General features: G+C 43.0%; 2 protein-coding genes across 3 annotated transcripts; one reads left to right on the forward strand and one right to left on the reverse strand.

The window, feature by feature from the left end:
- Positions 1–1,184: 1,184 nt before the first annotated feature.
- Positions 1,185–3,762, forward strand: LOC124205870 (collagen alpha-1(III) chain-like). Of its 2 annotated transcripts, none has more exons than XM_046603413.1 (7): positions 1,185–1,336; positions 1,461–1,543; positions 1,616–1,929; positions 1,999–2,546; positions 2,606–2,758; positions 2,857–2,964; positions 3,030–3,762. In XM_046603413.1, the coding sequence occupies exons 2-7, from the start codon at positions 1,532–1,534 to the stop codon at positions 3,545–3,547; spliced, it is 1,653 nt and encodes a 550-aa protein (XP_046459369.1). In that variant the 5' UTR covers positions 1,185–1,336; positions 1,461–1,531; the 3' UTR covers positions 3,548–3,762. The 2 variants fall into 2 exon arrangements, with proteins under 2 accessions (XP_046459369.1, XP_046459370.1); XM_046603414.1 differs by having other exon boundaries at positions 1,220–1,363.
- A 3,708-nt stretch (positions 3,763–7,470) lies between these two features.
- LOC124205871 lies at positions 7,471–21,834 on the reverse strand. Its single transcript, XM_046603415.1, has 3 exons — positions 21,704–21,834; positions 7,758–15,364; positions 7,471–7,698 (listed from the first exon to the last, which is right to left on the reverse strand). The coding sequence occupies exon 2, from the start codon at positions 15,316–15,318 to the stop codon at positions 8,248–8,250; it is 7,071 nt and encodes a 2,356-aa protein (XP_046459371.1). The 5' UTR covers positions 15,319–15,364; positions 21,704–21,834; the 3' UTR covers positions 7,471–7,698; positions 7,758–8,247.
- Positions 21,835–21,945: the final 111 nt, after the last annotated feature.

Genomic DNA, 21,945 nt, shown 5'->3' on the forward strand with positions numbered 1-21,945 from the left:
TGCATCATTATAAACTTACTTGAAAGTTGTTTAAATCACGCACAGCTATTAACGTCGATGGAGTTGATGAAAAATTAGCATTAGATTGAAAGCGTTTATACGACAGTTTGGACTCGTTCACAACATTTCAGCAGAAACTTCGCTGACATTCTAGATCTTATATCTTATCTGCTTTTTATTACCCACGATTTAACACTAATTAGTAGACAGTTTTCACAATAAATCCTTACTTCAAAACACTATATAGTATGATAATCATTTAAAATTTTGCGAGAGAAACCTTTTTGTTGAAGTCGTCTCCGGTCGTCTCTTATAGTTTTGTGTAAAAGGCTTTAATTGTTTTATTTCGTTATTAATAAGAAAAACGTCTTGCGTTAACGTCATTTTCTCATTACTTGCTGAAAAAAAACTCTTAGCATTCCTCCCAAATGAAACCACGATCAGAATGACGAGGAATACTGTAACTGTGTTACTAGCCTATTTACTATAAGACGGCACCCTTAAAAGAGTTGAAGACGTTAAAGAAAGAAAGATGTGAGTCATGCAGTTTGCCAGATGCTTACTCGGCAAAATAAACTTTTCGGTGCCAATATGGTTCTTTTTGTTATCAATGTCTGGAAGCGCAGGCTACCTTTCTCTCATCCGAACGATTTACGCTCTCTAAGTTACGATTTCACTTTCGTAGGATAATCTTCTGGATTGTTTACCGTAAAATATATATATTTCTCCATTAGTAGCTATTTTAACTTATGTAGGCCTACAAATCTACAATATCGAATTAATGTTAAAAATAAATTGTGCTGGCAGCAGTCCTAACACATATATTTATGTATATGTATACGACATAACTTTATAGATGTTTGCCACTCTGTATTTAAATGGAGAGATATTCGAACCTCAGCTTATTTTGGCGTGTCTTGAATAAAATGCTAATGTCATGTTCCACCGTCCATCAACGACGCACACCGCAGCGCTTCTTGAGTGAGGTCCAGTACTGCATGACTTGAAGGGCCAAAAAATTCTAAAGAAAAAGAGAAATGATGTCAAGTGTCAACTTATTCGACAAAGATTCGCTTATACCTACTTTTCACTGGACTGAGTCGGGTCCACTTTCTTTCCTTTCACTCACATTCACGATAACACGAGGAGATTTCTTCTTTTGCCCATCCTGTTCCATCCTATATTCGCCTATAGCAGTAGCCTACTGTAGCACTCATTAACACCTTGTGGGTTTTCCGTCACGTGACTCTGCAGCTCACGTTTAAAAAGCGAGCGCTCTGCTACCTATAATCAGCAGTGTTGGCGTTTCAGTGTAGTAAGAAACATCTTCCATCAGGTAAATCAAAGAACACATTTGCGAAAGGTTTAATTTAAAAAGATAAAAATGAATTTATTATTGCTGTGTTTAACTTTTCATAAAGTTTTCCAGACAAACTTACATGTTTACTTGATTTGTACAGATAATTCTGCGTCAATCAACTGCCAAGAGAAATTGGGGATTTAGAGGACCTATCATAATATTTATACAGCAATGAAGGCAGTCGTAAGTTTCTAAATTCTAATTTTCGGTGGTCAGAATAGCATTTAACGAGATTGTATTTCACCACGGTATTAGGCCATCATCCCATTTTTAGTTGCAGCAGCATTTGCTGCCCCGCAATATGGATCAACTCCAGAATATGGATCTGCTCCACAGGCGGTTGACACAACTAACCAAGTCTCACTTGAACAGTGGGCAACTCAAAACTCAGCGTCGGCATCGGCCTTTGCTTCTTCTCATGCCCAGTTTCAACCTGCTGCTCAAAAATGGCCGGAGCAGACAGCATCCCATCAGATCTCCACTGGACATGGATCATCATCAGTCAATCTCAATATCCAACCGAGGCCACAAATTGAGGAAATCCAAAGACAATGGGAACAATTCCTTGTGTAAGATTCAGCACCAATTTTTTATTTTGATTTTAATAAACTTACAAATTGATTCACGGATTTTCACAGACACCTTCCATGGCTGAACGGTCCTCCTGGTCCACCTGGTCCACCCGGATCTGCTGGTGCACAAGGAAGTGGTTTTGCCAGCCAACCCCAACCAACAACTGTTGTCGGACCCCCTGGAGCACCTGGAGCCCCTGGATTACCTGGACCTAAAGGAGAAGCTGGAAATCCAGGCAGTCCAGGATTTCCTGGAGGTCCTGGGCCACAAGGGGCAGCTGGACTTAATGGCGCACCTGGTAGTCCTGGACCGGCTGGAGAGCGTGGCTTGAACGGAGCTCCCGGCGCTCCTGGAGGACCCGGATTCCCTGGAGCCAAGGGGGCTGCTGGGCTTAATGGCGCACCTGGTCTCAATGGAGCCCCAGGAACACCTGGCCGAGATGGATTCAACGGATCACCCGGAGCTCCTGGACCCAAAGGACAACCTGGCGCCCCAGGACAAACTGTTGCTTCAAGCGGCACTGGCCCCGCCGGTCCACCGGGAACACCTGGAAGAGATGGGGCTCCTGGCACTCCTGGTAGCCCTGGAACGGCTGGCCCAGTTGGACCTGTTGGTAAATGAAATAATATAATGTGTGAATAACAATATGAAAAATTCAATATTGTTTTGCAGGGCCAGTTGGCCCAGCTGGCAGACCCGGAAACAATGGATTATCCGGTACTCCTGGCCCTAAAGGTGAAGCTGGAACTCCTGGATTTCCTGGAGGACCGGGCAAAGATGGACGCCCTGGTGCACCAGGAAATTCAGGACCAGCCGGTTCGGCAGGTAAAGTCTCATAATTTTCTACGTGGAAAAAAACATTCATCATCATGATTTTTTTAACATCCCTTCTTTTTTTCTTAATATTACTTATTTATTTTTAGGCCCAGTTGGACCTCCAGGCACTCCCGGAGGTCCCGGCAGAGATGGTTTTCCTGGCGGACCAGGTGCTCCAGGAAAAGACGGATTCCCAGGTGGACCTGGATTACCAGGTATAGATTCATTACGGAAATAATTGTGTTACATGCTGTATATCAAAGTCTCATTTCAATTATAGGTGGTCCTGGACAACCAGGTAAACCAGGAAGAGATGGTCTTAACGGAGGTCCTGGAGCTCCAGGTTCTCCTGGTGGGCCGGGATCTGCTGGACCTCAAGGAAAACCAGGCGCCCCAGGATTTCCAGGTGGACCTGGCGGCCCAGGTCCTGCGGGACAAATAGGAAACCCGGGACCTCAAGGCCAACCTGGAAATCCAGGTTTCCCTGGAGGCCCCGGCCCTGTTGGGCCCCAAGGAAGACCAGGCCCTCAAGGTGGCCCTGGACCCGCAGGTCAACCAGGAACACCAGGTAGTCCAGGACCTGCTGGACCGGCTGGACAAGCCGGAATTGCCGGAACTGTGACGCCAGTTCATGCCCCGGCATACGAAGTACCTGTTCATCAACCTGCACCAGTTGATCAGCCATCTTACCAACAACCAACTCAAGCACCATTTTGGGCAGCTCCGACTCAACCGTCGTGGTCGACTCCTGTCCAGCCCTCATTCCAACAGCCGCAGCAATCGGCCTACGGACGATGAACTCTACCCGCATTCTTGAAACAACAACTACACTGAAAAGAAAAACTTTCCACGGTGAAAGTCGCTTCAAGATGACAAAAGAAGATAACACACCTCTATTTTCGATTATTCATTTTATAAATTCCTCATCTTCGCAACATGGTGATTTCCAATTATATACTTATATTTTAATTCACAGTGCTATATAAATAAACTGCTTTATTACAAAATTCAAATTATACCACCCACATTGACTTACTTGCGCTACCTCTCTCAAACTCATGGAAGCGGTGTTTCACAGTTCCTATGATAAAAAGAACTGAACGAGATGTAGGGAAAACGGAATCTGTATTTAGACGTTACCATCGGCCATAGTAGAGCACAAGAGACTGATTGACAAAGGGGGCTTAAGGGCCGAATTAGATTCTGTAAGGGGATAGGAGCTGTGATGCCAGATGGCATCATTACAGTTCCTGGAAGATATTCTCGGGGAGTTTCTATGAGCCATTTTTTTCTAAAACTATTCCTTCATGATTTGTATTATGAATTCATTGATTCAATGAACTTGAAATGGTGTATTGTACAGTACCCTACAAAACAATCCAACAGAGATTTTTTTTCAAAGAGCCCCCTATGTAGACTGCGGGGAACTGTGTTTGTATTTAAGCCTAATATATGAATTCATAATAAAAATGAAGAAGGAATTGTTTTGGAAAAAAGGGTTCATGTGAAATATTCCAGGAACTGTGAAACACCACGTCAATCAGTTCGAAAATTGATTGTTTCTCGAATACAAAAACTTTCTTTCTCACAGGATATGTAAATCGATGTCTAATACACCATTTCTAGTCAATTGAATCAATGAATTCATAATACAAATGATGAAGGAATAGTTTTAGAAAAAACGGTTCATGGAAACTCTTTCAGGAACTGTGAAACACTACTTCAATGAGTTTCAAATTGCTATATTGATTGTTTTACGAATAAAAAACATTTCTTTATTACAGGATGTTTTTATTATAGATGTCTAATGCACCATTTGCAGTACATTTAATCAATGAACTCATAATACAAATCATGAAGGAATAGTTTAAGCAAAATAAAAGGCGGGGTTCATAGAATCTCTTTCAGGAACTGTGAAACACTACTTCAATGAGTTTGAAGTTGCTATTATATTGATTGTTTCACGAATACAAAACATTTCTTTCTTACAGGACATGTTAATCGATGTCTAATACACCATTTCTAGTCCATTGAATCAATAAATTCATAATACAAATGATGAAGGAATAGTTTTAGACAAAACGGTTCATGGAGACTCTTTCAGGAACTGCGAAACACTACTTCAATGAGTTTCAAATTGCTATATTGATTGTTTCACGAATAAAAAAACATTTCTTAATTACAGGATATGTTAATCGATGTCTAATACACCAGTAAAAGTCCTTTGAATCAATTAATCCCTGAGGTATATTTATATACGAAGGTCCTTAACAATATAGGGTGTAGGGTATAGGGGGTAGGGTAGTAGTAGCTAGTAGTGAAATTCAGAGGGTTTAATGTCCATTTTGTAATCCTTTATACGTTTCTTCCCTGAATGACCAATCGTCACCAAATTTTGTACATAATTCTGTCAAAATTTGATACATTGCGTAACGGGGTTTTCATTTGTTTTTATTACTGTTTTATAAATTTAATTTGCGTATTTGTTACCTAGCTGGTTGCCGAATCCTAGTTAGTGAATTCGCTTTTTTTGCGTAACCTTCCAACTGTCAGTGCATGCTCAGCAGTGTAAACAAAAAGAAAAAAAAAGATTGGATCTTCCCTAGCAAGACAAGTTTTCTGCTATGGGAGTGGAGAGTATTAATTATTTTATTTGGTTTTTATGTTCAATTTCGATTTTGTCTTTATTCTTCTTTTTACTTTGTATTTTCCCACTCTTATTTTTTTAATCCTTTTTGTTTTATTATTACCTCTTTTTGTTTACTATTTTTTATCTTGATTTTAATAAATTTGGTTGTCCAAGTAAAATTTCTATGCCTCCTTTTTTAACAAGTTAGTCATCAACCAAGAAGTTGAGGAACATTTTAAAAATGTTAGATTATATTCATTTTGAAGCTCTGGGTCATCTCTCTCTTCTTCCTCTGTCCTCTCCTCGGTCATCAAGATCTGCTTGCGGTCGTGAAGAGTTACCACCGATCTTCCACTTCCATTAACCTCCGAAAGCTTATTAAGAGGAATTTTTCAAAAATTACAAACTTATTTTCCTTTCCGACCTGATAGAGATTCGAACCGCGAACCATGCGATTGGCAGCCTGGGTTGGTGACCATTAGACTATCATTGTTATCTGATTGGAAGGGAAAAAATAAGTCGCACAAAGTCGCAAAAGAAACCTAAGTCGCACCACACATAATATTGAAAGATTATTAGTCAATTAGTTAATAAGAATCAAATCATTTAAGAGAATAAAGGGAAACAGAATTTTCCAAACATAATAGTATGTATACTATTTACTTTCTACTATTTAACCTTTATTGTCTGTCTCTTTAACGTTTAAAAAAATTCCCGAAGGACATTACCGAAGGAATCTTGTTCACAATACAAATGATGAAGTAATAGTTTTAGAAAAAATGGTTCACATTTTTTAATTTCATTCCACATTTACATCGAAAATACTTGCGCTACCTAAAGTTTGGGAACGCGCGAGACAACCTTATGGAAAAATGCGTTTTTCTCGGCGTTCCCAAAAATAAAAATTTTCGTCGAAATTCAACGAATTTTTGTTGAGTCATTAGGGTTGAAGATGGGCTTATTTTTTTTTTGAACTTTTAATTCACGGGAAGGGTAGCTTTTTGGGAACGCTCTGTAGACACCCTTTTTTTCCCTATGCGAATCACTTAAAAGCCAACATGGCGGATTCCGCAGGAGTCCGTTCACAAACCAGGGGGGGGGGATGTAGGGGAGACCGGGGCTATGTGGGACATTTTTTTTTCTTTACGCTGCCATTTATATAAAAATAAGAATTATGAAAAAATAAAAGTATAGGGGTGATTCCCTGGCATTTATTTACATTTGGTAATTTTTTTAAATTTTTTTCGTTGTTACGTTTAAGAGTTATGTGATGAAATGCCAACATGAAAAAATTCCGAAAAAACAAAAAAATTAGGGTTAAACGGAACAGAGCCAGGGGTAAAATTGAACATCGTTTTTCTCAGCAAAGGCTTAATTATATTTATTAAATCATGCACTGGTGAAAAGGGAATTCCTTTCCCTTTCAGAAGTGCTGAATTTTTATTTATTTTATAAAGTAGAAGTGGCGATACTATCAAAAAAGTTTTTTCGATCATTTTTCCTTTGTTTTTGTTGCCAGGGGGCGTTTTTCTGGAAATAACGTTGATCTGGCAATACCTGTTTTACCCCGTTTTCCATGTCCCGTTTAACCCGAAGCCAAACAACATTAAATAAACTAAAATATGAATTACTAAGGAACCCATTACAAAAAAAAATATATACCACCTTAAACTAGAATAAAATTGCTATAAAATAGCGAATACAGTACGATTCGGCCAGAAAATATTTGGCCGAATGCAACAAAAATTATTTGTATGATTCGGCCGCTGTCCGAATGTTACAGAAAAATTTGTATGTTTCGGCCAGTGGCCGAATTACACATAAAAATTTATATGATTCGGCCATCCTTTTTCTTCGGCCAGCACAAGTTTTTCGGCCAAAAAAATAATTTTCGGGGACGTTGAAAAAATGTAACTGGCCGAATCGTATATTAAAATTTTTATGATTCGGCCGGATTCGGCTTGTGGCTGGGATCCACGCCACTCGCGGATGGTGTTGGAACCATAGGTATATGGGAGGTATTAGAGGCCAGGATAAGGGCAAATAACAGGGAACGAATAAGTTGAAAGTGAAAAAGTTAGCCATTAAGTGATTACAGTCTTACACTTATCGCTATATTTGTAAGTGGAAAATACAATGAGTATTACATTTCATTCATGGCCAACTTTATTTAATTAAAATTTATTTCGGCTGTACATATTTCGGCTCAATTGTTTGTAGGGTGGATAGTCCAAAACATGGACAAACAGTGTATAATCTACATCCAAATGTGGCCAGGGTAAAATTTCAAACGCGTCCACATCTTGTCCATTTGGATATCCTATAAAAGTAAAAAGTTTACGTAGAATGATGTGACATTAGGATAGACATTCAACGTACCATGGATGACCCAAATGTATATCCAATCGTCCAATATGGATAGAAGGGTACGTTGTTGAGATGTAAGCGTGCTAGCAGGGATGCCTCAAAAGGTTGGAGGCATACACACAGCCGTAGCCGTATAGCCAGCGTCAAGCTCAAGAAAGACACAAATACGACAAGTTAAAAAACGGGGAACGAGCAGGCCAGTAGCAGGTCGAATAAACGGCCTGACACTTGACTCGCCAAAGGGTGTCAATCAACACTAGACTGGGTGAACAGCCTAGCATTGACTAAAGAAGAACTGCAATTGATGGGGTTTTATACGACAAACAAAGCCAACGCGATCACCAACGCAGGGTGAGCGTAATGAAAGGATGGAAAGGAAATGACTTGTTTCCAGAAAAGAGGGGGAGGATATTTTTTCAAGAAAGAAGTAAGGAAGAAAGAAAAAAAGACGAAAATATTCCGTAATTTTGCCCCATATAAGGCTTTATGAAAGAAAAATCACTCACTGATCCATACCCTTTAAAATTATTGTGAGAGGGGCATTTTTCCCATGAACACCTCCCTGGTGTTCTGGTTGCCATACAGGATGCCCATTCCACCATTCATGTGGGCCACCAACTTTCTGTGGTATGATATGGTGAAATTGATGGTGCATCGGTTCCCCTGTCTTGGGGTTCGGTGTCGTCGGCCAAGGGCGATCATAATGCTCTGACCATTCTTTTTTGAGCCTTTCTTTTACAGCCGGTGTGTAGCCATCCTTATGCAGTTGTTTTGCCTCCCCTTCCAATTTTCTGTACTTATTTTGTTGCAGGTTTTGTTTCAAAAGTCGGCTGTGCTCGGGTCTCATCGATATCCCAGAACGTGCCTCTACATCCCTCATGCAAGCCCTGGCATCTCTCGAAAAGGCCGTCGTCAGCAACCCGGAAGAATTTACCACCGTGGTCTCCACATTTCTACCTCCTTTTTGGAGGTGCCCGTTTTTTTCATAGGCAGCAGTTAGTTGGTTGACGCTGACGCTGGAAGTTAAGCTCGTACTTGCTCCTGGTTTTGGGGGGACAAAAGGGGGCGTTTGTTTTAGTTTCAACGGAGGCAATGATGGAGGCGTGCGTTTTGGAATTACCCCGGAACTGGGCTCTGCGGATTTCGCTTTTCTTTTTGGAAGGGGCGGAGGCGCTTGTTTAGGTTCGGCGATTTTTTTAAGAGCGGGGGTCGTTGCGCTTCTTATTTGTCTGGTGAGGAGCTTGCGGCCACCTCGAACCATGAGAACACCCGCCGTAAGCTCCAAAAATTCTCCGATTGTGGGGCTCAACGCGTAAGCCTTGTTGAGAACAGCTTCTGTCGCTGCACCAGCGGTTTGATCCAGCGCGTTCGCCCCGATTATGCCCAAAACCCCGCCCGCAATAGCCCCAGGAGGACCACCAAGGATTCCCCCCACAGCCACACCCGTAGCCGTTGCTTCCGCATATCCCCAGAGACAAAGGCCTGTGCCCACAATCCACAAAATCTCGTTTTTAGCCCGAGAGACAAAAGACGCCGTGTCGGGATATTCACGCGCAAACCGCCCGTAAGCCCGGCCCAACATCCCTTGTGCCACCACCACGTCTTCATACGCCGCTTGCACTTTCATCTCAGTCGTCACCCTGGATACACCGGAAACTGTCACTTCAGGCGTTCTTGAGGAATCTGTATTGGGGACAGAGATGGTTTGTGCTGGAGAAGGTCTTGGGTGAAGAGTGCCAGCTGAGGGGCTTCCCTGAGACGCTTTAACAACACGGGTTGGCTTTGAAGGAGCTGGAGACCTCTCTTGAAAGTGGCGCGCCTCTGCTTCCACCCGTGCTTCAATCAGCAGGCGTTTGGCCCGAACCACAGTATGAAGCGCTTCTTTCACCTCTGCATCAGCCATAAACATCTTCACGGATGCTTCTGCTTGCGCTTTCTCCTGAACACTCAAAGGTTCTCTCTGTGGTTCATTGAGGGTTTCTGAGATGATTTTCTTGCTCGTCTCTTCCGCCTCAGCACGTACAATGCGTTCTTGAATTGAACTCAGTTTCTCCCGAATCCACATTCCATCCGAAACCATCCCTCCAATCGTACTCAGGGGAATCGAAAAAGCGGTGTGGTCCTCTCTGTCAAATTCCTCGAGTTTTTCGTGGGTTTCTTGCGTGACGGTCAGATGCGTGCTTGCCTGGGTTGTGGCATCAGATGTGAGGCTTGTCTGCGCTGTTTCAGCGTCCAGCGTTCCAATCCCTGTCTCCTGGCCAATCGTGCGGAGCTTCTGGATTCGCCCTGTCAGTGGATGAACACTGAAGATCCCTGCACCAAGTGTTTGAATGCGCCGGCAATGGCTCTTCTTCTCTTGTTGAGCCGAAAGGGCTGTCGCAGCTGTAAAAGCGGCTTGGGAACCAACGTAGGAGACGGGATTAAGCGAGAGATTCACAGAGAATCCCGAGCTTTCTCTCTCTTCATGGTGCTCCCCACACACGCCTTGAAAGACCATCTCCCCAATTTCTGCACGTCCTCTGTGCGTTTGAATCTCAAAGCCTACGAGGTCCATCTGAGGCGCTGCTAAATCCAGCTTCTCGAGCCTGAGCGTGCTCAAGCTGGGGAATTTCTGCGACCTGGAGCCCTGACCCTGATTGCGTCCAATGCCTACGCCTCCAAAGGGGTTGATACTCATTGTCCGGGAAGAGCTGGTCTGGACGTGCTGCCCCTCATCCAGACTGAAGGTGCCTTGAAACTGCTTTGTCCGCAAATACCAATTGTGCCCCGTAATGTGACCCTGCAATTTTACAAACGTGTTGTTGGTGATGCGGGCATTCTTGATCTCTAATTGCGAGGGAATAGAAGATTGTTGATTAAAACTGTTGCTTGATTTCTGCTTCCCAAAGGTGGTCGTTCCGTAACGTTGAAGAAAAATCTGAGAGATTGAAAGTGCGGGAGAGAGAATTCCCTTACTTCCTGCTTTCAAAACGTCAAGAATCTGACTCGCTGCTTGCACAACGCCAAAAGCAGCGTGGAGAATTTCGGCGCTTGCAACCGCTTGAAGGAACGGATGTGCGTCGCTGTTTCTATTTTGAAGCGCACTCGCCAACGGTTCTGCTTGAAAAGGACCACCCACCAGACCGGACGTTGTGGCCATCTCGTTGCCCCAAGCTCCTTGCGTCGCGTCGCGAACCGTCAGTGCCGCATCTTTGAGGTCAAGGCGTTCGATTTTTCCACATACCCCTTCTAAAACAAGGACCCCGGTCGTATTTCTGGGTACGTCTCGGACCCAGTTTCCTATCTGAGGCCTCGGTTGTAAAAGCGTGTCAATGCCCCCCTCCTGGATCACCTCACGGTCTTGCAGCAATTTGGAAGACTCATAATGCCGTTCGATTGTATTTTTAGTTTTTGCCGTCAGAATCTGCGTACCGTCACGCGTCGTATCCTGAACAGTTCCGGGAATCTGGATAACAGAGCCCGAGAAAATGGCACCTTGTCCTTTGAGATTCAAGTCGTTGGTCTCAAGAATCGCTGGAACGAGGCGATGCTCAACCTTCCGCTCGCTCCCTGAACTATTGGAGAAGGTGCCACTCTTGTCCCAGGAATCAACAGACGACTGCACGTTGATCGCATGCAGCAGGTGAACAGGCCCTTCTCCTCCATCCAACGTGAGGAAAGACGTCTTGATCTGTGGGGCCACCAGCGTAGACCCTTTCGCTCCTGCAACATAAACGGCCGTCTCATTTGCGAGCTGACAGGGCATCTCCAAGGTCGTCTCCATCACGTTGGTTTCTGTTATCCATCCTCCGCCCACTCCTCCACGTTTGTGACTTTTCACTGTGGCGATTTTGTCGTGAAGTGTCTGTGTCTCAACGCGCATTTCCCCTTCTGTGCTCCGGAGAAAAATGTGTTTTTTTGTAGCAAAAAGCGTCGCTGCCTGGGTGTGAAGCCTCTGGGTCTCCACAATCGCTCCCCCATAAGGCGCCAAGAAACCACTAGGTTGATCCAGAATTTCCGAGATGCGCACACCATTCGAGAGTGCGTGCGTTTCACTGTGCGTTGCCGCACGGACGTTGGCTGTTCCACTCTGTACTCTAATGGCGTCTTCTGCTTCCCCTTCTGTTGCGACCACGACACCCTCAAAATCAGTGTGTTCTTGAACAGTGATGTGCGCATGCTCTTTGCCGTACAGAACTGTCGTTGCGGAAGATTTTCCTGCCTGTATCAGATTTTGTTGATGAGGAGAAGGCTGAAGCCACACATCACGTCCCTGCGTAAACAGGAAACTGCCAAAATTTGCGGCCACGCGTTGCAAATCGACGCAAGACGGAAGTGCGAGAGAGGTTTCCTCGCCAACAGTTTTTTCAGCAGCTGTTGACCCTGGAGGCAGCGCTTCGAGACCTTCGCGTGCAGCTTGCTGTCCGTTGTTCGCCAACTGGTCTAAATTTTCTGGCATGAGCGCATCGAGCCCCAGATAACCGACCAGATGCGGCATGAGGAATCGCATCAAAGAGGGTGCAAGACTGATGGACGTCTCAGAATGTCCGAGCCACGCCAAAGTTGGGAGTTTCGTTTCGTCACCCCAGGGAATCGTCAAACGCACTGTGTCTGTATCGTCAATGGTTACAAAACCAGGAAATTTCTTACATGCAAAATCGTTTAAGTTAAGGGCTTGGGTTTCGACGTTCTCTCGACGTCCCGAACGTCCAATTAAATTGCGCACATTGATGTCTAGGAGGACTCCGCCCACAAGGGCACCATCTACCCGAAAATCGTCAATATTAAAAGAGACGTTCTGACCTCCTGTAATCTGAGAGACTTCAGCGCTTTGAGCACCACTGGTCCCGTACACAAGAATTGTTGAGCCTTTTCCATGATGCTCGACACCGTTAACGTTGAGATTGCATCCTGCTAGAATTTTTGAGCTTTCGACGCAGCCGTTTATGAGTCCCACAACCTTGCAGTTTCCTCTGATCTGCAGTGTGCTTGCTTCTGACCGGTCATGGGGTGAGGAGCCGCTTACAAATGTCCGGTGCCATTTCCATCTCCCTCCACAGAACGCCTCCACATAGCCGCGGTAAGGACTCCAGTAGAGCTGATCACGAACAATCCGCAGTACTGGCGTCTCAATCAGGGCTTCTTGAGCCATTACGTTTGTGGCGATACACTGAAATTCCTGGGCTTGCAGCGATAAAAGAGCCTCACTCGCCAAAGTTCCGTAATTGGCCCGCACAGCTCCTGCGGGTGTACGCAACGTCAATGGCCCCTGGCTCGAAAATCCCCCTCCATTGCTTTGGCCACCTTGATACGTAATCGGGAAGCACAAGAGTATGCCATCTAAATTCGTTCCTGTTCTGGTGCGGTTGCTCGTTGAATGTGCGCTTCTTAGAGGGCCAGGCATATAATCTCCGACAAGAATATCCCCTTGTTCAACAACCACCTCCAAGCTTCCCTGCACCGTAATCTTTCCCCAGCGGCTATTGACAAGCTCCCGGACGCAAAAAAGCATTCCTCCTTCACTTTGAACCGTTGTTTTTAAGGAAACAGGTGACCGTATAGGTAAGGAAGTCGGAGGATAGACAGGCTGAGCACACAGTTTCGTTCTCTCAACGCCAAAAACGGGTTCGGCGGCCCTTTCAGTGCGCTCTCTGTAAGGCGCATTTGACGGCACAAGACCATTGATGAAACGCAGACCGTTGAAGGTGAAGACGCTGTCGGATCCAACACCTTGCATAGCTCCACAATGGGTGAATGCTTCAGCTTTGAGCTGATGGGTACCATAGGTTGTAAACAAAGCGTTGTTTAGGAAATGGTCTGTGATCCTCCACTCTCCTGACCCAAACAAATCCCTGTCGTTTTGAAGACGCTGACATTTCAATTTTTTACTGCAGGTGAAACTGCCTGTGTTGAGAACCGTGCGCCCCGAACCCTTCAAAGTCTCCACTTGTAAAACCCCGATGTTCTCGAGATGAGCCTCCAAGGTAAGTTTCCCAATCGATAAATCAAACGCCCCAACTCGAACAGGTTTGAATTCTCCAGGCGTTTCTTGAAGCGTCATGTGCTCCACATACCAGCGGCCTGTCTTCAAGAATTCTGGGAGGTGTGGCGAACTAAAAGGAGGGAAATGGAAGGTTCCACCACCTGTGCACCTCAGAAAAGAGACAGGAGAGCAGCTCAAAAAGACCTCTCCACTGTTTTCGATCTCATTGGCCTCCACCCGGGATAGATGTGCCTTTCCAAGGTTCAGAAGTCTTTTAACACGCAAATTTTCTACAAACAGGGCACCGTCGTTGCAGATTTCTTTCCCGGGACTCGCAAGAATTTCGGCCCGCAATTCCCCGGTGTTTTCGACCCCATGATCACGAAGGGTGAGAGTTTTTGCTTCGAGAGTCCCGGAATTCTGAAGAAGGATTTTCTCGGCACTAACATCTTCCAGAACCGCCCGTCCCGCATTTGTGAAAGCTTCAGAGCCATAAAGGCATGTAACGCAGAGCGTCTCAAAATTAATGAAAGAACCACCCAGTTTCAGAAAAAACTCTGGAGCTTCTTTCCAAGGTGCGATACTTCCACGGTTGATGGAGACTCCTTCCAAAACAATTTTACCCGATCCCATCCAGTTGCCCGTGTTCTCAAAGTTTTGAATCACCAACCGATCAAGTTTTTGGGCTCTGATCTCTCCCGCGTTCTGACAGGTAGAAAGTGTTCCGCCCCAGCCTTCAAGCACTATTTTCCCGCGGTTGAGAAGCCTGAGTTCATCCACCTTCCAAAGGGCTTGCCCTTCAAAAACCCCTGTTTCTTCCTGGCTGAAAACTCCTGGGCCGGTCCATGTTTGAGGTCCCAGAAGACCCCAAACACCCACGTTTGTTATCTGCGCCTTACCTAAGCGCACAAATCCATTCTCGAGGCCACGCACGGTTCCGTGATTTTCTAGCGAGACTTCCTTTGCGAACGCCAGGTTTCGGTAAATAAGAACAGCGCCCGGAGCAACGCTCACTTTGGAAGCAGTCTGGGTACCTTCTAAAAAGGAGATGGTTTCAAATTGGGCGTCTTCCACCAACGTCTGCCCCAGAAAAGTGGTTTCGGAAACAGTCGTGGACAATCTGGCCAGATTCAGACCCACTAAACTCAGCAGCAAGGCTCCCTCCACCACCAGATGATGGGGCTCTTTGAGCTTTCCTTCGAGATGAAGCCGGAAAAATTCCCCTTCTTGAGTCCAGAGAGCGCTCAAGCCTTGGGTTTTATCTGCTCCGTGAAGGAGAATTTTTTTACCTATGGCGAGATACTGCCGCGTCGTCCCTTGCAGAGGGCTCCGGAGGGGACTTTGTGTTGAACCGTCCGTGTCAGAGGCGAGGTCGTCTCCAAAGGAACTCTTCGAAGAGCCGCTGGCAGAGAGTTTTCGGGAGGAAAAAGGGGAATTTGAGAGGGAGCCATCACCAGAATCCTCTGATAAATATATAAAATATTTATGGTAAGGTCTTCTATTTAAGTCGTCATCGACTTTTTGAATCGGGTAGAATGTGGTGGCGGGAATGAGGACGCAAATCAACTGCTGTTGCGGCCTGGGATGGGCTGGCTCGACCCCGCCCGCCATATTTGCGCTCCAGCAGCTCGATCTGCTTGTCCAGCAGGTTCTGCGACTTCTCGTACATGCGTAATAATAAAAACAAATACAAATATTTCAATCTCATTTTCAATTTCAAATTAATTATATTAAATGAAACTCAAAAAATTTGAAAATGACAAATGTCATAGAGCTAACAAAGCTCTTTATTTTGCATTTGTTGGCGTCTTTATAGGGTTATTTTTTTTCTATTTAGAGAGCGGCAAAGTAGCCACTTTTTAATACGCTTCTACAGCGTGTTTCCAAACTTTTACATCCATTTGTAGATGCCCCCCTAAATATAAAAATCTGAAAAAAATTCAAGAAGTAGCCAACTATTATGGCTACTTCCAAAAAAAATTTCAATACTCTCCGTGAAAAACCTGATTTTTGGGAACGCGGCGAAAATCGGCTTTTTACATAAGCTTCTCTCTAGCGTTTCCAAACTTCTGGTAGGTACTGTATATACAGTTTTTTTTTCTTGTGAGCATTGTTTTTATCATAAAAAATTTAACAATATAGTTATGATTTAACAAGCAATCCACCACTCAACCGCACCAAATCCATGGACCCCACTTTTTTTCCCATTCCGCTATGGGACCAAGAAATCTGAAATAATTCAGGCATATTCAGTTTTTTACTCCGGATTCACCTGTGTTTGCAGAATTTAAATATTCCCTGCCGTTCGGGAGATATTTAATGTTAAAGTTTTAGTTTATTCAAATTTTAACAATTTTAGGGGGTCTTTGGCATCGCTTTTTGGGTAAATCCTAACCTTTAAAAAAAAACTAATTGAACCAAAAGTTTGCTCGACCATCCCTTAATACCAATCCAAAAGGAATTTACATTCCGAATTAGATTGGCCGAGTTATTTCTAATCTACTAAAGTGTAATTTTGACCAGTTTCCCACCCAGCCTAGTCGCCATTTTTTATGACTCTCCCTCGCGTTCCTAGCGGATGACAGACGAAGCTACGCTTTCCTGGCCTTCACTTTAGACCGGGGGACGTACTGTAGGCCTTTTCATATAGTCTAGTGGCCGGCAATATGAAGCCCGAGGTGTAGAGAACTCGTATGCTTCGTCTGTCATCCGCTAGGAACGCGAGGGAGAGTCATAAATAATGGCGACTAGGCTGGGTGGGAAACTGGTCAAAATTACACTTTACTAGATTGGAAATAACTCGGCCAATCTAATTCGGAATGTAAATTCCTTTTGGATTGGTATTAAAGGATGGCCGAGCAAACTTTTGGTTGAATTTGTTTTTTTTTAAAGGTTAGGATTTACCCAAAAAGCGATGCCAAAGACCCCCTAAAATTGTTAAAATTTGAAAAAACTCAAACTTTACCATTAAATATCTCCCGAACAGCAGGGAATATTTAAATTCTGCAAACACAGGTGAATCCGGAGTAAAAAACTGGATATGCCTGAATTATTTCAGATTTTTTGGTCCCATAGCGGAATGGGAAAAAAAAGTGGGGTCCATGGATTTGGTGCGGTTGAGTGGTGGATTGCTTGTTAAAAATTCCTGGTCACCCATCCAACTACTTCTTTCATCGATACTGCTGCACTTTTATTTATTCGCCACATCTTCATCTGATGTGGCACTTGTACAATGAATAGAATAATGACCTAGTTCTTATATGTGCACTTAGTAATAAAGTTCTAGATTGAGTTATTGCAACAATATTTTAAGGAGGAAAGAATATTAAATATGGAATAAAGCGAAGATTTTATTTCAATATAATATTTACAAAAATTAATGTATTTGTTATAATTACAAAGAAATCATATCGTAGATTTACAAATAATTAAGTTAAAATAATGTTTTATTAATTACTTCACCGCTCATCTCCAATATGATATTTATAGACTTTATCATGTATGGATTATATACGGTGGGAACTGGGAAGGTAGATGGATGTCAACAGAACATTCAATATTTATTGTCCTAAATGCGTCCAACTTTTACGTCCTTAGGACGTAAAAATTGGACGTCTATTTGACGACCAAGAAAAATAATCCTATAGATATCCCTAGTTGTTCCCAAAGGGACGTGACGTCCCTTGGATGAAGGGACTAACATAGGAAGTCCTAGGATATCTTATGCTAGCAGGGTAGTTGAAATAAAAGATGTTAAGCAATATAAAATGGTAGGAAATCGTTCATTCTATAAGTGCCCAAATTTTGGTGCAGTTATGTAGAGATTTAGTATTTAAACAAAATTAAACGTAAAACCCATTTTTTTCTGCGCTAAAAAGGTTTTCTGTTTTATTACACAGCGGCTTATGGGAAAAATGGGTTTTTTAAAAACATTATTTCCATTACATCTTAGCACATAGAAATCCGCCCTTGGGTTCATTCGATAGCTAAATAATCATTCTATCACTATCATTCGTATTTTCAAAAAGGGGGCATCCCTGGTAGCACACTCACATCCATCGTCTATCATATAGATGTCTTAATGTCTAAATCAAATCTTATCTAGCTACAACCTAAATTGGATATCACATGGATAATCAATTTACTACGGCCTTATGCTATCTTCGTATAGATGTACTATAGATGTACGTTTATCATACGATCACGGACATCCATTTGTACTAGAAATCAGACGCTTAACAGACAGACGTAACATGACGTCTGTGAAATGTCCAAATTATCTGTCCACAGGATAGATGATTTTAACAACGATTTTTCAACACGACAAGGACTTTAAATTTTCATAATTTTAACTGCTAATATTAATTTAGAGCCTTTGAACCAAATACAGTTGAAAGTATTAGAATGTGGTGTAGTGGGTAGAGTACTGGAGTACCACTCTAAAGAACGTGGTTTCGCGCCCACCGAGGAACGTTTCTTTTTTTTTCTTTTTGCTTAAATTTAAGTATTTTGAAGACGGCTGTAAGCCGTACCCATTTGGATGTCTTACAGCGCGACATTAGTATAGACATAGGCAATCCTATGGACGTCGGGTTAAGATATCTCACTCGGCTGAAAAGATGGGCGACGTATATCCTATAGATAGAGGCGTGCTACCAGGGATTCGTTTAGAAGTTATAACCGATATTCTAGGCCCAAATTTTGCATATTTTCCCAAGTGTTTTGCATTAGTGAGTAACACACCCGCTTGGTGGTGATTAGCACAGCCGCTACCCGCTAGAAGGGGCTAGAAGAGCAGCACTCCAAGACGGGACGGGACGGGACGGGACGGGACGGGACGGGACGGGACGGGACGGGACGGGACGGGACGGGACGGGACGGGACGGGACGGGACGGGACGGGACGGGACGGGACGGGACGGGACGGGACGGGACGGGACGGGACGGGACGGGACGGGACGGGACGGGACGGGACGGGACGGGACGGGACGGGACGGGACGGGACGGGACGGGACGGGACGGGACGGGACGGGACGGGACGGGACGGGACGGGACGGGACGGGACGGGACGGGACGGGACGGGACGGGACGGGACGGGACGGGACGGGACGGGACGGGACGGGACGGGACTCTTCACCTATCTCGCCGTTTTAAAGCTAGTCGGGTGGGGTTTTTTCATTAGATAATTACTGGAAAACATCAATAAATGTAGTTTTTTCGCTGATTCCAACTATGTTTACGAATCTAAGTAAAATAAGAAAATTAAGAAGGTATTGTAGTTTTACTTTCGGCAGGAGTGGTAATAAGTAAAAACACCAGTGCCATCTAGCAACCAAGCACTCTAAGCTCTTAGGAATATACGTTACAAGGTTATAGTATAGTAATTTTAGCCGAAAAAGGGGGTGTACCTCAAACAATTAGTAATGAGAAGTTTTATTAATGAGCACTATTTCTACATACTTTTTAAGTAAGTGTGTAAAAAAATTCAAAAATCGTACTTAGGGATCACATATAAATTTTCAATTAAAAATCAGAAAATAAGAAATGGGGGTCTAATTTTAAATATCTTTTTGTTTTTATTACATGTAATCAAACTGTATGTGTTAATAAACGTGTGTTTCTAATTTAAATGTTTTTTGAGTAGATTTACTATTTTTTTCTTAACTTTAAAGTTACTGAAATTGGTTTCCGCGTCGAAATTTTTTCGCCGTGTTTAACACGGCGCTTATGGCGCTACGCGTCTTGTTAAAATTGATGCTACATAAAAACTAAATAACCTAAAAATCCCAAAATAGTCTAGTTTTGTAGCCAATATAACCTAGTTTACTTTGTATTAATTATATCTTATGAATATAGCACAGTAGAAAAGTTATAACCATTACCAAAAAAACTACCCTTTTTTAGGTTTTTCCAAATTCCGCAAAATTCAAGTTGCTTTTACAACACACCCGCCAGGGTGACATTTTCGGGGGGGGGCGCTGCAGGCTGCAACTTTTAATTGACTACAACTCTACAATTGATTGTTATTGTTATTGATATCAAAATGTGTCTGCTAGCATTTTGAATTTTTTGATAACAATAACAATAGGTTTCAATTATAGAGTTGTAGTCGATTAAAAGTTGCAGCGCCCCCCCCCCAAAAAAAAATGTCACCCTGGCGGGTGTGTTGTAAAAGCAACTTGAATTTTGCGGAATTTGGAAAAACCTAAAAAAGGGTAGTTTTTTTGGTAATGGTTATAACTTTTCTACTGTGCTATATTCATAAGATATAATTAATACAAAGTAAACTAGGTTATATTGGCTACAAAACTAGACTATTTTGGGATTTTTAGGTTATTTAGTTTTTATGTAGCATCAATTTTAACAAGACGCGTAGCGCCATAAGCGCCGTGTTAAACACGGCGAAAAAATTTCGACGCGGAAACCAATTTCAGTAACTTTAAAATTAAGAAGAAAATAGTAAATCTACACAAAAAACATTTAAATTAGAAACACACGTTTATTAACACATACAGCTTGATTACATGTAATAAAAAAAAAAAAATATTTAAAATTAGACCCCCATTTCTTATTTTCTAATTTTTAATTGAAAATTTATATGTGATCCCTACGTACGATTTTTGAATTTTTTTACAAACTTACTTAAAAAGTATGTAGAAATAGTGCTCATTAATAAAACTTCTCATTACTAATTGTTTGAGGTACAACAGCTATAATGACTATACTATTAAAGATAGTTAGGCAGCTATGTCAGAAGACTAGAGATAAGAGAGTGGTCTCTCTTACTCTAGGCATGTATCTGCTTGCAAACTCAAAAAACTTTCGAAAAGATAACATTCTTACAAGAACCAAACCAGGAATGCTGAAGTGGCACAAACACAAGTCCCGGGCTGTCACCAGAATCCTATTTAGACTACGAACAAACCAAAACAGGCTCAAAGCCAATCTAGCAAGATTTGACACCGAGATCAACCCCACTTGCCGAGACTGCGACGAAAATGACGAGACAACTCAACACATACTACTAGAATGCCCAGCACTAAATTCTGAGAGAGAAGAAATCAGCAATTATCTTGCTTACAGCACACAACTTAGAGCTCAACTTACGAAACCTCCTTGGACTCAACCCAAAACTCAACAGCAGCACACAGCATGAAATCCAAAGATGGCTATTAAGATACCTAAAAGAAACGCAGCTCATCAGCAAAATGTGAACCAAAACAACCAAACCCTACCCACCAATCAGCTTAATAACAGCAAAATAAGCAACACAAGAAAAAAGAAAACCTCCAAGACGCTAACACCACGCTTATAGATACCAAACGAAGTAATGAGACGGAAAACAAAAGAATGACGCAAGAACAAAGGGCCAATCCACGCCCATCACCTGGTGACAAATCCCAAATCTGGCCGCCAGATGTCCTCACCAGTGCCTTATAATCAACAACAAACAAAAAAAATCACATTGCTTCTACTAGTATAGACAACGTTAGGATGCTGAGTTGCCAGGTCTGGAAAAGGTCGAAAATCTCGATTAGGGACAACATGCCTGAAATTAACGCAGCCCTCTTATGGAGCTTCATTTTCGATTACATAATACAAAGTGAAAGAACAGGTTGTTTTATTGTTTTATATTCTTAAAGGATTTTTCATCATCTGGCAAGTTACTTATTGTTTTCTGACTTCACTTGACATTGTAGTTTATTTATTATTAATTTTTTTGTAAACGTTCTAATCGTATTTACAAAAAAATATCGCCATTTCCTGCCCCAAGGGAAGAATGGAAAGAAGAGACGAAGGAAGAAACTAAGAGGGGACAAAGGGGTGGCGCGGGGTTCTCTTTCCTCGGGGCAGGATATAGTCTTTGATAACAAAATGCCTTATGTTGCAATCTGCTCAGCCGACGAGCGGATTCGACCAATCAGATTGTTTACGTTACACGAATAAGTAACTACACGACAAATAAATTAGGGTGCTTACACGAATATATTACTCACAAGAAACACGATACACGCGATGGAGCCAGGTATTTAGCCAAAGCTCTCTCTTAAACTTGCTTACGACAGTAAGGCTTACAGAGACACACACTTGTCTCAACTGCTACACCAGGTCTGACTCACTAGTCACTTTCTCGTGCGCCGGCCGTCTTACATGACAGTCGCGCCCACTGACGGTCACAATCACATTCAGAATGACAAGGGCCCTCAGGGCACCCAAACAATACAAAAAGGAGCTCATA

The sequence above is a fragment of the Daphnia pulex genome, chromosome 10 (assembly GCF_021134715.1).
Source record: "Daphnia pulex isolate KAP4 chromosome 10, ASM2113471v1".
Lineage (NCBI taxonomy): Eukaryota > Metazoa > Arthropoda > Branchiopoda > Diplostraca > Daphniidae > Daphnia > Daphnia pulex.

Coding starts and splice junctions, on each gene's coding strand:
- LOC124205870 (XM_046603413.1), top strand. Junction 1,930..1,998: donor CAATGGGAACAATTCCTTGT/GTAAGATTCAGC, acceptor GGATTTTCACAG/ACACCTTCCATGGCTGAACG. Junction 2,547..2,605: donor TGGCCCAGTTGGACCTGTTG/GTAAATGAAATA, acceptor ATTGTTTTGCAG/GGCCAGTTGGCCCAGCTGGC.
- LOC124205871 (XM_046603415.1), bottom strand. CDS start 15,318: ATGGCGGGCGGGGTCGAGCCAGCCCATCCCAGGCCGCAACAGCAGTTG.